General features: G+C 45.9%; 1 protein-coding gene across 7 annotated transcripts in view; it reads right to left on the reverse strand.

Moving 5' to 3' along the window:
- Nucleotides 1-959: 959 nt before the first annotated feature.
- The window catches only part of CDADC1 (cytidine and dCMP deaminase domain containing 1), a 77,416-nt gene continuing 62,645 nt past the window's right edge, over nucleotides 960-15,730 (reverse strand). For 4 of the 7 annotated variants that reach the window (XM_063952005.1, XM_063952004.1, XM_063952001.1 and 1 more), the window contains 2 exons: nucleotides 1,891-1,951; nucleotides 960-1,753 (listed from right to left, as the gene is read on the reverse strand). In XM_063952005.1, the coding sequence (XP_063808075.1) occupies nucleotides 1,677-1,753; nucleotides 1,891-1,951 (138 nt within the window). In that variant the 3' untranslated portion in view covers nucleotides 960-1,676. Of the gene's footprint in view, nucleotides 1,754-1,890; nucleotides 1,952-13,163; nucleotides 14,312-15,730 lie in introns of those variants that run through there. The other 3 variants (XM_063951999.1, XR_010206525.1, XM_063952000.1) reach the window with 3 other exon arrangements.

A 15,730-nucleotide genomic window follows, 5' to 3' on the forward strand; every position in this document is an offset into this window, starting at 1 on the left:
GTCCTATTTATGTCCAGATCTTTGCTGTCACTAATATCTAAGTGTATTTGTGCCATTATCTCCTCCTTGGTTGGTCAGTATATTGTACAATAAACATTCTAGTGACAGTGTAAAGGTGCATACACACGGTGAGATATTGGCCCTCATTCCGAGTTGATCGCTCGCTAGCTACTTTAGCAGCCGTGCAAACGCATAGTCGCCGCCCATGGGGATTGTATTTTAGCATAGCAGGAGTGCGAACATCTGTGCAGCAGAGCGACTGCAAACACATTTTGTGCAAAACAAGACCAGCCCTGTAGTTACTTATTCTGTGCGATGACTGCTGCGACGAGTGACACGGTAATGATGTCAGATACCCGCCCAGCAAACGCCCGGCCACACCTGCGTTTTTCCAAACACTCCCAGAAAACGGTCAGTTGACACCCAGAAACTCCCACTTCCTGTCAATCTCCTTGCGTCGACCAGTGCATCTGAAAGAGTCGCTAGAACCTGTGCAAAACCACGATGCTCGTACCCGTACGCCGCATGTGCGCATTGCGATGCATACTAATGCGCATATTTGCCGTTTTTTTTAACTGATCGCTACGCAGCGAACAACGGCAGCTAGCGATCAACTCGGAATGAGGGCCATTGTCTATGCCCGATTATGACTATGCGATTTCCCTTCAACTCCGCCGGAGCCCAAAAGCTCTAATATTGTCTATACACACGGTGCGATTTTGGCTATGTGCGATTTTGACTATGGCCATTTTTGACTATACTTTGTACTAGATTGTACACAATATAGTCAAAATTGCCTTGCCTGCACAGTCTGTATTTTTCTTGTGATTCCGATCCCACGGGGCCGAGCATCGGTATCGCAAACTGTGTACACACGGTGCGATATGTGTTAACTTTTCTTGCGATTTTGGCTATATGGTCAAAATCGCAAGAATACATCACACCGTGTGTATGCACCCTTAGGGAAGTCTTGCGTTCTCCACATCCATCTATCCTCCAGCATCCATATTAGCTTTCACTACAGGATGATTTCGATGTATTGGACATCTCAATACAGGATGACCGGTATAAATGTTAGCAGCAGGTAAAGAGAAACTGTCCTATATATGACACATGACAGGAACATTGGTCCACAGTCCTTTATCTCATACATGAAGTTGGAGCAGGCACCGGCCGAGTACATGATAAAGTGCACAATTAAGTTGAGGTAACTGAGAATTCGCTCATTGTGCTCAGGCCTTAGTCCAGTCTACTGGTTTCCTTACTTCGCAAGACCACTTTGTTGTAGGACACCAATGAAATAGCAACTCATGGAGAATGCTAACTTAAGTCTTCTACCTGAAATTCTTCATTGAAAAGTTAAAGCTTAAGTGAAACAGAGAAAATCTGTTGTACTTCTAAAAGCCATTAGTGGTCTCATCTGTCACTTGTCTGATATAGGTATGTTTATGATGTCTAGACCTCCTGTTCATCCATTGAAAGTCCGTCGGGTCAATGCAATGTCCAGATTTGTTCAAGAGGGCAGATCACATCAATTTCCATAAATTATGTAAATGTCATTAGTAAAAAAAATAGTAATAATTTGACATCTTAAAATATAATGGTTTCTCCATTAGCTGCAATAAATAAATGATCTTCTAAAATAAAACCAATTTGCAAGGAGATTTCTGCATGGTTCATGAGCTTTTCCCAAAACACATCCTTTTGTTCTTAAAATCCAAATCATCTGGTTTACTTTTCAAACATCCACCTGCTAAATATATGACAGAAGAGAACATGAGATAGGGCTAGTGCAGTAAGACAAAGCAGCAATGCACAAGATGCTTCTAGCGTGTAAAGCAATCACGCCAGTCTTACGGGACTGTCTGTGGCTATTTGCAGCATACTCACCTTCCGTGGTCGTGGAGTTAGTTGGATAATCAGAGCAAGCACTGTGCGGATTTTGTTGCCACTGTTGAAAAAAAAGGAAAGCTCCACTAAATAATACAATGATTATGAACGGGTTTAAATCAAGTTTAAAGAGGGTCACTTTTATAACCGTGTTTTGACAAACAAGGAAAACTGTATATTCCATTTGTCTTGATGTGTTTTACAGCACATAGGGGTCTTTGAACTATGCCTCAGAGAGTGCTAAAGTACCAACCAACCAGCTCTTGTCATTTTTCAAGCACATCCTGGAACATGGCAGTTAGGAGTTGATTGGTTGGTACTTTCTCTCCAAGGCTTAGTAAATAGACCTAAGACTGGGGGACAACTAGGAAGAATTGAGAATGTGCTGTATAAGGAAATAAAGTACATCATGTTTTCTCATACGTCCTAGAGGATGCTGGGGACACCATTAGAACCATGGGGTATAGACGGGATCAGCAGGAGACATGGGCACTTTAAGACTTTCAAAGGGTGTGAACTGGCTCCTCCCTCTATACCCCTCCTCCAGACTCCAGTTTTAGAATTGTGCCCAGTGAGACTGGACGCACTACAGGGGAGCTCTACTGAGTTACTCTGAAAAAGACTTATGTTAGGTTTTTAATTTTCAGGGAGGCTGCTGGCAACAGTCTCCCTGCTTCGTGGGACTTAGGGGAGAGGAGTATGACCAACTTCTAGTGAGTTCAATGGCTCTGCTTCTGGCTGACAGGACACCATTAGCTCCTGAGGGTGCTGATCGCTGGGTACGCCTAGATGCTCACTCCCGGAGCCTGCCGTCACCCCCTTACAGAGCCAGAAGTCAGAAGACAGGCGAGTAGCAGAAGAAAAGAAGACTTCTTCTTCAGTGACGGCATTCTAAGGTACCACGCAGCGAACGGAACACTGCGCACCATGCTCCACTCACACAGCACTGCAGGGTGCAGGGCGAGGGGGGGGGGAGGGGGGGGTGCGCCCTGGGCAGCAAAAAAGTCCTACATTTCTACTAGCAAGAGGGGACATTAGTGCCAAGGCACTGTCCTAACCCCACCAGTATAATTATTTATTAAAATAAGCGGGACAGAAGCGCGCCATTGAGGGGGTGGAGCTTTTTCCTCACAGCTCACTCTCAGCTCGGCGCCATTTCCTCTTCACAGGGCTGCAGAGACGCTGGTCCTTCCTCATACTGCTGACAAGTATCAGAGTGCAAAACGGGGGAGGGGGGGGGGGGGTGGGCACAGTATAAATTTGGTGCAATATATTTGATATTTAAAACGCTACAGGTCTGGGGCATTTGTTAGTGTTTTCAGACCCGTTAATTTGGCGCTGGGTTGTGAGCTGGCAAATCCCCTCTGTGTCTCTCTGACAGACTTTACTGTGGGACTGTCCCCTATATGCCCGGTGTGTCTGTGGGTGTCGGTACAGGTGTGTCGACATGTCTGAGGCTGAGTGCTCTCCCCAGGAGGAGGCTGTATTAGGGACACAAACGGCTGTGGGGGTGACCCTGTCGGCACCGTCGACTCCTGACTGGGTAAATGTTTTGAATGCTTTGAATGCTAATGTGGCTCTTATTAGTAAGAGATTAGATAAGTCTGAGTCTCAGACCCAGGCATGGAAGAAATCTGTGGAGGATGTGTTATTACAAGTACAGGACCCCTCGGGGTCACAAAAACGTACTTTTGCCCAGTTGGCAGACACTGGTACCGACATGGACACTGATTCCAGTGTCGACTATAGTGATTCCAGATTAGATCCAAAATTGGCAAAGAGCATTCAGTACATGATTGTGGCGGTTAAAGATGTATTACATATCACTGAGGACCCTGATGTTCCTGATAATAGGGTCTGTATGTATAAGGAAAAGAAACCTGAGATAACGTTTCCTCCTTCTCATGAATTGAACACTCTATTTGAAAAAGTCTGGGAAAGCCCTGACAGAAAGTTTCAGATTTCCAAAAGGATTCCGGTGGCTTATCCGTTTTCCCCCCATTGTAGACAAGGCCCTATCACGTTTGTCTAAAAAGGTGGCTCTCCCGTCACCTGGCACGGCAGCCCTTAAGGACCCTGTGGATCCAGTGGCGCACCCAGGGGGGGTTTCCGAGCACCCAGAAACCCCCCTCCACTAAAAAAAAATTTTTTTTTTTTTTTTTTTAGCTGCATGAGTATTATTAATGGCTGTCTAACATCCTCTGCAGCCTGCTGTCTTCCTGGTGGCACTTGTAAGTGCAATAAAAGTTTACTTTATTTTAATTATAGTACATATATATCCATGTGCATACATATATACACGTGTATATACATACATATAAACACACACACACATGATATACTGTATATACATGTGTATATATACGTGTGTGTGTGTGTGTGTGTGTGTGTGTGTGTGTGTGTGTGTGTGTGTGTATATATACATGTTTAATATGCTATGTATATGTGTGTGTGTATATATAAATATATATATATATATATATATACGGTATATATATATGTGTAGACGTGTGTGTGTGTGTGTGTGTGTGTGTGTGTGTATATATATATATATATATATATATATATATATATAGACACACACACACACACACACACACACACACACACACACACTAGTTTTACGGACCCAGCATATACTGGGTCACCTCAGTCCCCACCCCCGTGATTGGCTCCACCCAGTTCTGGAAACCACCCCATGCAAATCCTGCGTTTGCCACTGGGATCGTAAGCAAGAAACTACGTTAAAATCCATTTATGCGACCACAGGTACGCTACTCAGACCTGTCATTGCATCTGCGTGGGTGAGTAGTGCTATCAAAAAGTGGGCAGAAAACTTGTCATCTGATATAGATACCCTAGATAGGGATAGCATCCTCTTGACGCTGGGTTATATCAAGGACGCTGCAGCCTACCTAAAAGGAAACTGCGAGAGATATTGGCCTTTTGGGATCAAAAGCCAATGCCATGGCAGTCTCAGCTAGGCGAGCATTGTGGATTCACCTATGAAATGCTGATGCTGACTCCAAGAAAAAGATGGAATCTCTACTACAGTGGCGTAACTAGAAATTTTTCTCCCCCAAGCCAAAAAAATCCTTCGGCGCCCCCCCCCCCCCCCCCTAATTGGCTCGCCAAAAAGGGGGTGTGGCTTCGTTGAATGGGCGTGGCTTCGTATAAAGGGGCGTGACATTGCTGGAAAAGACTACCTTATACCCCAGTTTTGCAACCTGCACGCCCAGACGTTAGCCACCACAGGAAAGAAAAATAATCCTGATTCATGCCCCTTACATTATTTGTCATTTTTCCTCCTTATAGTAATGCCCAGTATACATTATGCCACATACTGCAATGGCCTTAGCCATTATGCCACACACAATAATGCACATGACACAATATGCACACACTGTAATGCCCCCGACACATTATGCCACACACCGTAATGCCTGTGACACATTATGACAGGAATCGCAATGCCCGTTATACATTATGCTACACACTGCAATGCCCCTGATACATTATAGCACATACAATGTCTGTGACACAGTATGACACACACCACAATGATCCTGAGACATTATACCACATACCACAATGCCCGTGATATAGTATACAACACACCGTTATGCCTGACACATTATGAAACACACCGCAATGTCCGTGATACATTATGCCACACACCGTAATGCCCATTACACATTAAGTTCTACAGTAAGGCTTCTAATTACTTTTAAATTACCTGCTCGTTGCCAGGGGTTTCATGCTCTTGGTTCCATGCACGGTGCCAGGGGTTTTCATGCTCAGGGTGTCATGCTCATTGCCAGGGGTTTCATGCACTGGGTGTCATGCTCGTTGCCAGCGGTTTCATGCTCTTGGTTCCATGCACGATGCCAGGGGTTTTCATGCTCAGGGTGTCATGCTCGTTGCCAGGGGTTTCATGCACTGGGTGTCATTCTCGTTGCCAGGGGTTTCATGCACTGGGTGTCATGCTTGTTGCCAGGGGTTTCATGCACTGGGTGTCATGCTCGTTGCTAGGGGGTAGTGCTTGTTGCTAGGGCCATGCTCCCAGTGCCACATATGCCCCCAGTGCCAGATATTCCCCCACAGTGCCAGGTATATGCCCCCAGTACCAGATATTCCCCCACAGTGCCAGGTACATGCCCCCAGTGCCACATATACCCCCCCCCCCCCAGTGCCACATATGCCCCCTCAGTGCCTGCTCCCCCCAGTGCCAAATATTCCCCCACAGTGCCACATATGCCCCCTCAGTGCCAGATATTCCCCCACAGTGCCAGGTATATGCCCCCAGTGCCAGATATTCCCCCACAGTGCCAGGTACATGCCCCCAGTGCCACATATACCCCCCCCCCCCAGTGCCACATATGCCCCCTCAGTGCCTGCTCCCCCCAGTGCCAAATATTCCCCCACAGTGCCACATATGCCCCCTCAGTGCCTGCTCCCCCCAGTGCCAGATATTCCCCCACAGTGCCAGGTATATGCCCCCAGTGCCAGATATTCCCCCACAGTGCCAGGTATATGCCCCCAGTGCCAGATATTCCCCCACAGTGCCAGGTATATGCCCCCAGTGCCAGATATTCCCCCACAGTGCTACATATGCCCCCTCAGTGCCTGCTCCCCCCAGTGCCAAATATTCCCCCACAGTGCCAGGTATATGCCCCCAGTGCCAGATATATGCCCCCAGTGCCAGATATTCCCCCACAGTGCCAGGTATATGTCCCCAGTGCCAGATCTTCCCCCACAGTGCCAGGTATATGCCCCCAGTGCCAGATCTTCCCCCACAGTGCCAGGTATATGCCCCCAGTGCCAGATCTTCCCCCACAGTGCCAAATATTCCCCCACAGTGCCAGGTATATGCCCCCAGTGCCAGATCTTCCCCACAGTGCCAGGTATATGCCCCCAGTGCCAGATATTCCCCCACAGTGCCAGGTATATGCCCCCAGTGCCAGATATTCCCCCACAGTGCCAGGTATATGCCCCCAGTGCCAGATATTCCCCCACAGTGCCAGGTATATGCCCCCAGTGCCAGATATTCCCCCACAGTGCCTGCTCCACCCCCCCCCACCCCCCGCTCCTTTGTGTTGGAGGGACACGGAGCGCATAGCGCGCCTCTCCTGTGTCCCTCCTGGCTCTCCTGCCGGTCTAATAAAGGAAGTGCCGGTTCGTGAGCCAATCAGAGCTCACGAACGGCACTTCCTTTATTAGACCGGCCGGGGGAGAGCCAGGGAGAGACACAGGAGAGGCGCGCGATGTGCGCTCCGTGTCCCTCCTTACAGCAGCGGAGGGAAGGAGACCGCAGACTGACATGCGGACGCTCGTCCGCATGTCAATCTGTGCAAAGTCAGTGGCGCCCCCGCAGCCCCTCGCCCCCAAGCCACCGCGAGGACTGCGGGGGCAGTAGTTACGCCACTGCTCTACTATATAAAGGTGGTGCCTTGTTTGGTGACGGCCTCGTTGATTTGGTATCTACGGCTACCGCGGGTAAGTCATCCTTTTTGCCTTATGTTCCTTCACAACAAAAGAAAGCACGCCACTATCAAATGCAGTCCTTTCGGCCGAATAAATACAGAAAAGGGTGAGGTTCCTCCTTCCTTGCTTCTAGAGGAAGGGGAAGAGTAAAAGATCACCAGCCTTGTCGGGTTCCCAGGAGCAGAAGTCCTCCGCGGCTTCTGCCAATTCCACCGCATGATGCTGGGGCTCCTCCTCGGGAGTCCGCACCGGTGGGGGCACATCTCAAACTCTTCAGTCAGTTCTGGTTTCGTTCGGACATGGACCCATGGGTTTTACAGATAGTATCCCAAGGGTACAAACTGGAGTTTCAAGACGTTCCCCCTCGCCGATTTTTCAAATCGGCCTTACCAGCTTCTCTTCCGGACAGGGAGGTAGTATGCGACGCAATACAAAAGTTGTGTCAAAATCAGGTCATTGTCATGGTTCCCCAGTCACAACAGGGAGAAGGCTTTTATTCAAGCCTGTTCATGGTCCCGAAGCCGGACGGCTCGGTCAGATCAATCCTAAACCTGAAATCCCTCAATTTCTACTTAAAAAAATTCAAATTCAAGATGGAGTCTCTCCGAGCAGTGATCTCCAGTCTGGAGGAAGGGGATTTTATGGTGTCGGTGGACATAAAGGATGCCTACATGTTCCCATTTATTCTCTGCATCAGGCTTACCTGAGGTTTGCAATTCAGGATTGTCATTACCAATTTCAGACGTTGCCGTTTGGTCTGTCCACGGCTCCGAGGATTTTCACCAAAGTGATGGCGGAAATGATGGTTCTCCTTCGCAAGCAAGGAGTCACGATTATCCCGTACTTGGACGATCTCCTGATAAAGGCGAGATCCAGGGACCAGTTGGTGCAAAACATTGCACTCTCCATGACAGTTCTTCAACAACATGGGCCAGTATTTACTAAGAATCAGAGTTTGTCCGATTTGTGTTTTTTTTTCTAAATCCCAATCCGGGAATTCACTAAAGCACCAATCTCGGCAGTGTTTGGACTATTCGTAATGGTTTGAATGACAACGTTCAGAAATACGAATGAATAGACCATCGGTCAAACGCGGCTGTTATTTCATAGAATACGGGCATTCACTATTCATTCGTATTTCGGTGTTAGTTTCTGAGTGCTGAAGTGTGGGTCTGTTTTTTTCCGATTCGTTAAAAAAAGCAGCAATAAAATAGACCTGCTTTTTCCAGTCGAGTTTGGATAACCATGCACGGATCAGTGAGATCTGTGCATGGTTATCTATGGGAAAGGGTCTGTTTAGTGTAAAATCTGGAAAAAAAATTGCGTGGGGTCCCCCCTCCTAAGCATAACCAGCCTCGGGCTCTTTGAGCCGGTCCTGGTTGAAAAAATATGGGGGGAAAAATGACAGGGGTTCCCCCATATTTAATCAACCAGCACCGGGCTCTGCACCTGGTCCTGGTTCCAAAAATACGGGGGACAAAAAGCGTAGGGTTCCCCCGTATTTTTGAAACCAGCACCGGGCTCCACTAGCTGGGGAGATAATGCCACAGCCGGGGGACACTTTGATATCGGTCCCTGCGGCCGTGCCATTAAAACCCCAACTAGTCACCCCTGGCCGGGGTACCCTGGAGGAGTGGGGACCCCTTCAATCAAGGGGTCCCCCTCCAGCCACCCAAGGGCCAGGGGTGAAGCCCGAGGCTGTCCCCCCCATCCAAGGGCGGCGGATGGGGGGCTGATAGCCTTGTGAGAAATTGTGAATATTGTTTTTAGTAGCAGTACTACAAGTCCCAGCAAGCCTCCCCCGCAAGCTGGTACTTGGAGAACCACAAGTACCAGCATGCGGTGGAAAACCGGGCCCGCTGGTACCTGTAGTACTACTACTAAAAAAATACCCCAATAAAAACAGGACACACACACCGTGACAGTACAACTTTATTACATACATGCACACCAACATACACACATACTTACCTATGTTCCCACGAGGCTCGGTCCTCTTCTCCATGTAGAATCCTAGGGGTACCTGTGAAAAAAATTATGCTCACATAATCCAGTGTAGAATCAGACCTTTGCATAATCCACGTACTTGGCAAAATAATAAAACGGAAACCCGACCACGCACTGTCCAGTCGGACAATGTAACAGCAGTAGCGTACATAAACCGCCAGGGTGGAACAAAAAGCAGAGCGGCAATGGCAGAAGCCACAAAGGTTCTCCGCTGGGCGGTAAAGCATACAAGCGCTCTGTCAGCGATCTTCATTCCAGGAGTGGACAACTGGGAAGCAAACTTCCTCAGCAGACACGATCTCTATCCAGGAAAGTGGGGCCTACATCAAGAGGTCTTCACAGAAGTGACAAGTCATTGGGGAATTCCTCAAATAGACATGATGGCATCTCGTCTCAACAAGAAGCTTCAGAGATATTGTTCCAGGTCGAGGGACCCTCAAGCAATAGCAGTGGATGCACTGGTGACACCATGGGTGTTTCAGTCGGTGTATGTATTCCCTCCACTTCCTCTCATTCCAAAGGTTCTAAAGATCATAAGAAGAACAAAGATTCAAGCGATCCTCATTGTCCCAGACTGGCCAAGGAGGGCTTGGTATCCAGATCTGCAGGAATTACTCATAGGAGATCCCTGGCCTCTTCCTCTACGCGAAGACATGTTACAGCAGGGGCCGTGCGTGTATCAAGACTTACCGCGGCTACGTTTGACGGCATGGCGGTTGAACGCCAAATCCTAGCCCGAAAGGGTATTCCCAGTGAAGTCATTCCCCTACTTATTCAGGCCAGAAAAGGAGTAACGTCTAAACATTATCACCGTATTTGGAGAAAATATGTTTCTTGGTGTGAATCCAAGAAGGCTCCTATGGAGGAATTTCAGCTAGGACGTTTTCTCCATTTTCTACAAATAGGTGTGGATGCAGGCCTAAAGTTGGGCTCACTTAAGGTACAGATTTCAGCCTTATCGGGTTTCTTTCAAAAACAATTGGCCTCCCTTCCAGAAGTTCAGACTTTCGTGAAAGGTGTGTTGCACATCCAACCTCCATTTGTGCCCCCAGTGGCACCATGAGATCTTAACGTGGTGTTGCAGTTCCTTCAATCACATTGGTTTGAACCTTTACTGAAGGTGGGGTTGAAATTCCTCACTTGGAAAGTGGTCATTCTGTTGGCCTTGGCATCCGCAAGGCGGGTGTCTGAGTTAGCGGCCTTGTCTCACAAGAGCCCTTATTTGATCTTCCATGAAGATAGAGCAGAGTTGAGGACTCGCAAAAGCAATTTCTGCCGAAGGTGGTTTCATCTTTCCACATGAACCAACCTATTGTGGTGCCAGTGGCTACTGACGCCTTAATTGAGTCAAAGTCTCTGGATGTGGTCAGAGCTTTGAAAATTTATGTCGCCAGAACGGCTCAGGTTAGGAAAACGGAGGCTCTGTTTGTCCTGTATGCTTCCAACAAGATTGGGTGTCCTGCTTCCAAGCAGACTATTGCACGCTGGATCTGTAATACGATTCAGCATGCTCATTCCACGGCTGGATTGCCGTTACCGAAATCGATGAAGGCCCATTCTACTAGAAAGGTGGGCTCGTCCTGGGCGGCTGCCCGGGGGGTCTCTGCATCGCAACTTTGCCGAGCAGCTACTTGGTCGGGTTCAAACACTTTTGCAAAATTTTACAAGTTTGATACCTTGGCCGATGATGACCTCAAGTTTGGTCAATCGGTGCTGCAGAGTCATCCGCACTCTCCCACCTGTTCTAGAGCTTTGGTATAACCCCATGGTACTAATGGTGTCCCCAGCATCCTCTAGGACGTATGAGAAAAGGGGATTTTAATACCTACCGGTAAATGATTTTCTCTTAGTCCGTAGAGGATGTTGGGCACCCTTTCCAGTGCATACTGTATCTGCAGCTATTAGTTGTGGTTACACACATGTTGTGTTACGTTATTGTCAGCATGTTGCTGCAAGTGTTCATGCCATTGACTTGTGTTCTGTTGAATGCCACGTTGTGCGGCATGCTTGAGGTGTGAGCTGGTTTGAATCTCACCTTAGTTTAACAATAAATCCTTTCCTCGAAATGTCCGTCTCCCTGGGCACAGTTCCTATAACTGGAGTCTGGAGGAGGGGCTTAGAGGGAGGAGCCAGTTCACACCCTTTGAAAGTCTTAAAGTGCCCATGTCTCCTGCGGATCCCGTTTATACCCCATGGTTCTAATGGTGTCCCCAGCTTCCTCTACGGACTAAGAGAAATAGGATTTACCGGTAGGTATTAAAATCCCCTTTTTAAACATATTTTTAAATTGAGTTTTTCAAATATGAAATACAAAAGTACAAGAATAAGCAATCATTTCTCTGAATAGAGTACTATAACATACAATGTTGGAGTGAGCATCAGTTACAATCCAACAATGTTGAAGGTAAAATAAAAATTTACTTGTGGAAGTCAGGGAGGGGGAATGTTAGTACACAAAAACAAATACGTAAAGCAAGGGGTCATATAAGACCAATCACAAATTATTTATTACAGTATACAGAGCACAAATATTACGCAGTTTAGTTAGTCACAGTCTCAGGGTAGCTTGCAATCTATGGGCCTAATTCAGATCTGATCGCAGCAGCAAATGTATTAGCTAATGGGCAAAACCATGTGCACTGCAGGGGGGGGCAGATATATCATGTGCAGAGAGAGTTAGATTTGGGTGGGGGGGTGTTCAAACTGAAATCTAAATTGCAGTGTAAAAATAAAGCAGCCAGTATTTACCCTGTACAGAAACAACATAATCCAACCAAATCTAACTCTCTGCACATGTTATATCTGCCCCACCTGCGATGCAACATGGTTTGCCCAATTGCTAACGTTTTCAGTTTTCTAATAACTCTGAATAACCCACTAAATTCCAAAATTGGAATACGGGGAGATATAAGGCCCGATTCATAGGTGGACATAGTTCAATAAATTATGCTAATGATGCAGAAGGCGACTTATGTAAATAGACTTCTGCCGGCTTCTGAGATCCACTGCCATCTGTGGATCACTTGTGAGAACATCGGCCATGTGAGTAATCTTCAGGGTACGCAGAATGGCTGTCTCAGATCTGTAGCCAAGGCCAGTAAGTCTGTATCAGAAGACGCAGACACTGGCCTCTGCACTCCCAGAAAACTGGGGGCGACACAGTCGCCATCATTTTCCGAAACGTTGCCCGGAGCCACTCCCTCCCTTCCCAATGGAGGGGGAAAAGATTTTGTAGCAACTTTGTATTGTTCATAGTCCAGTAATCAAAATCTAATACCTGGAGAGAAGTCTCTGTTATTCCATAAAGAAGTCACAAGCTTCAGATGCTGAACAAGATTATAAATATTCTAGCACAGTAATCCCATATTGTTAGGATACATTTAAAGGTAGGAAGGAATTGCATAGATGGAAGTCTGTGTTTCCGAAGATACTAGGTAAGAGATAAAGCAGATATAGAAGACCAAACAGACTCAGGGGGTAATTCAGAGTTGATCGCAGCAGCAAATTTGGTAGCAGTTGGTCAAAACCATGTGCACTGCAGGGGAAGGGGGGGTAGATATAACATGTGTGGAGAGAGTTAGATTTGGGTGGGGTATATTGTTTCTGTGCAGGGTAAATACTGGCCGCTTTATTTTTACACTGCAATTTAGATTTCAGTTTGAACACACCACACCCAAATCTAACTCTCTCCGCACATGTTATATCTGCACCCCCCTGCAGTGCATATGGTTTTGCCCAACTGCTAACAAATTTGCTGCTGCGATCAACTCTGAATTACCCCCTCATACTCTTGGTCTACCCACACTCTAAGGTGAGAATTCGCATGAGCTTGCACTGATGGTAGCTAAGTAATATTTCTGGAGGTTGGCTAAACCCAAGCCGCAATCTTTTGTACTGTTATGCAAGCTCCATAGGGGAACCCTAGGCTTCATACTAGACCAGAGAGTGAATCAGTAGAGTTTTCAGAAACCTTAATGGAATACGAACTAGAAACAAATAAAAATGAGAGGGATGATGTTCATTTTGTAGTGTTTATGCGACCTATCCAAGATATGAGCAGAGACCGTTGCAGTTGCCAGGTATTCTATGCACAGTCTCTGTACCGAGGGATAGTTCGCAGCAAATACCGGGCCGTAGGATTTAGTGAGAGTGAGATGAGCACCTAAATATTTGAGTTTCTGGTTAAATTGCTGTAGTTTTTTACAGTGAAAAGTAAATGACATGCACATTATACAGCACCCTAAAACATTCTGAATGCTTTAAAGCATATAACATATAAACATAGAACTAAACAACAACAGCTTAATAGACATACTGCAAAAAGTGGAGAAAACATTTGGCGGTGTCCTGGAGTTGACTTTTACAGTATGACCATTTTTACAGTACAAGTTTCAATGTGAACACCGGAGCGTTTACAACACCTTTTTCCACAGTTACCTGTTATCCAATTTCCATTGTTTTCTCAAACTATGTTCTCGTCTTGTTTAACAAAACAAACACATCTATCTTCTAGAAATATATAGTTTCAAAGTTATTAATTAGTAGTAATGTAATTTTAGTATTACATTGATCTGTCCACTGGGGGGCACTATGCTCCAAAGTACTAGGTCAATCGCCACACATTAATATATGGCAATATTACTATTATCTTCCTTTATTTATAAAACCCAAACATATCCCACTGCACTGTGTATAGTAGAGTCCTGCATGAAGTTAGAGAAATAAGATTCTATGCACAGGCTGTTCTGTACTTCACTGAATAATTGTAGAAAAAGTATATTCCAACAATAAAACAAGATGCACTCCAATTGTCAATACAAATGTCCAGTAATTCATACAGGAGGTACACGTTATACAAGTGATTCCACGCAAAGAGCCTCATACCGCTGTACATCATCTATAAATAACACTGGGTGTTCTAGGCATCTTTCTGGAGGTAAAAGAAAATATCAACCATGAAACTCATTACAAAAAAAAAAAAAGTCTCCCGAGTGGCCCCATTATCACGGGAGAATGCAGGCTACTTACCTGGCTTTACTAAAATGCTGCATTGAGAGCCCCAATGCATCACAATGCACAAGGGACAGTCAAGAAACACTGGTGATCACTGATGTCACTGGTAGATGGTTGATCTGGGTATGATAAGGTCACCTCCCCGGCAGCCTCCCTAGCAGTAGGGCATGCTCTAACACAGGCAGGGATGTATATGACATCCCATGTTATACTGTAGGACAGGACAGGCCAACCTGTGGCTCTCCAGCTGTAGTATAACTACAAGTCCCAGCATGCCCTGCTACACATTTGCTATTAGGAAATGCTAAAACTGTGGCAGATTATGCTGGGATGTGTAGTTTTACAACAGCTGGGGAGCCACAGGTTGGCCAGGCCTGCTGTACCTCATGTAAACAACAGTGACATGCGGTGAGGTGAGGAGAGCCTTTCCTGTCATACTAACGTACTATATATGCGAGAGCTTTGCCTGTATAAAGTATATGAAAAATACAAAGAATATATCAGAAATATCTTCTTTGTATTATTCTAATCATTTTTATAGTCAAAACTGTCTATGACATCAGTGGTGCATACAAGGGTGGTTTCCGTGTACTTGGAAACCCCCCTTTATGAGACATTTTTGTTATTTTTGAGATGGAGACAGTAGTGTCTACGTCTAAGTAAAAGCCGCGATCGCAGCCGCTTACTATATCTGCAGCAGCAGAGAGCTATAAATGGTCGCATAGAGCTATAAATGTCCCGGGGGAGCTGCTGGCAGTCCATGCTTAGCCACAGCAGCTCCTTCCGTCCTCGATCACAGTGCCGTCCATCTTCTCCCGCCTCACAGTCCCAGCCCCTGGTATGTATAAAATATAGAGTATGTACTGTATGTGTGTTTGTGTATGTATAAATGAATGTGTGCGCTCTATGTAAGTATATATAATGAGTGTGTGATAGATAGATATATATATATATATATATATATATATATATATATATATATATAGTTTTGGTTAAATTAAAAAACGGTCATCAGGAATCCAAACATTAAAAAGGTCTTGCCTTAAATACATTAACATATTTTCACATACATTCACATTTAAGGCTAGACCTTTTTAATGTTTGGATTCCTGACGACATTTTTTTTAATAAAACCAAAACGTAGAAGCATTTAATATCACGTTTCCTTTATGACCGTGAGTGCAGTGCCATCATGTGTGTGTGTGTATATATATATATACACATATAAAACACTCGCTTCTCCAGCGATGCAGAAAAAGTAGACAAGCCAGCACTCACGTGTAGGTGAAAGAAAAGCAGGATTTATTCCTTAACCAAACGGGATGGTGAAGTACAG

This window comes from Pseudophryne corroboree, chromosome 2 (genome assembly GCF_028390025.1).
Source record: "Pseudophryne corroboree isolate aPseCor3 chromosome 2, aPseCor3.hap2, whole genome shotgun sequence".
Taxonomy (NCBI): Eukaryota; Metazoa; Chordata; class Amphibia; order Anura; family Myobatrachidae; genus Pseudophryne; species Pseudophryne corroboree.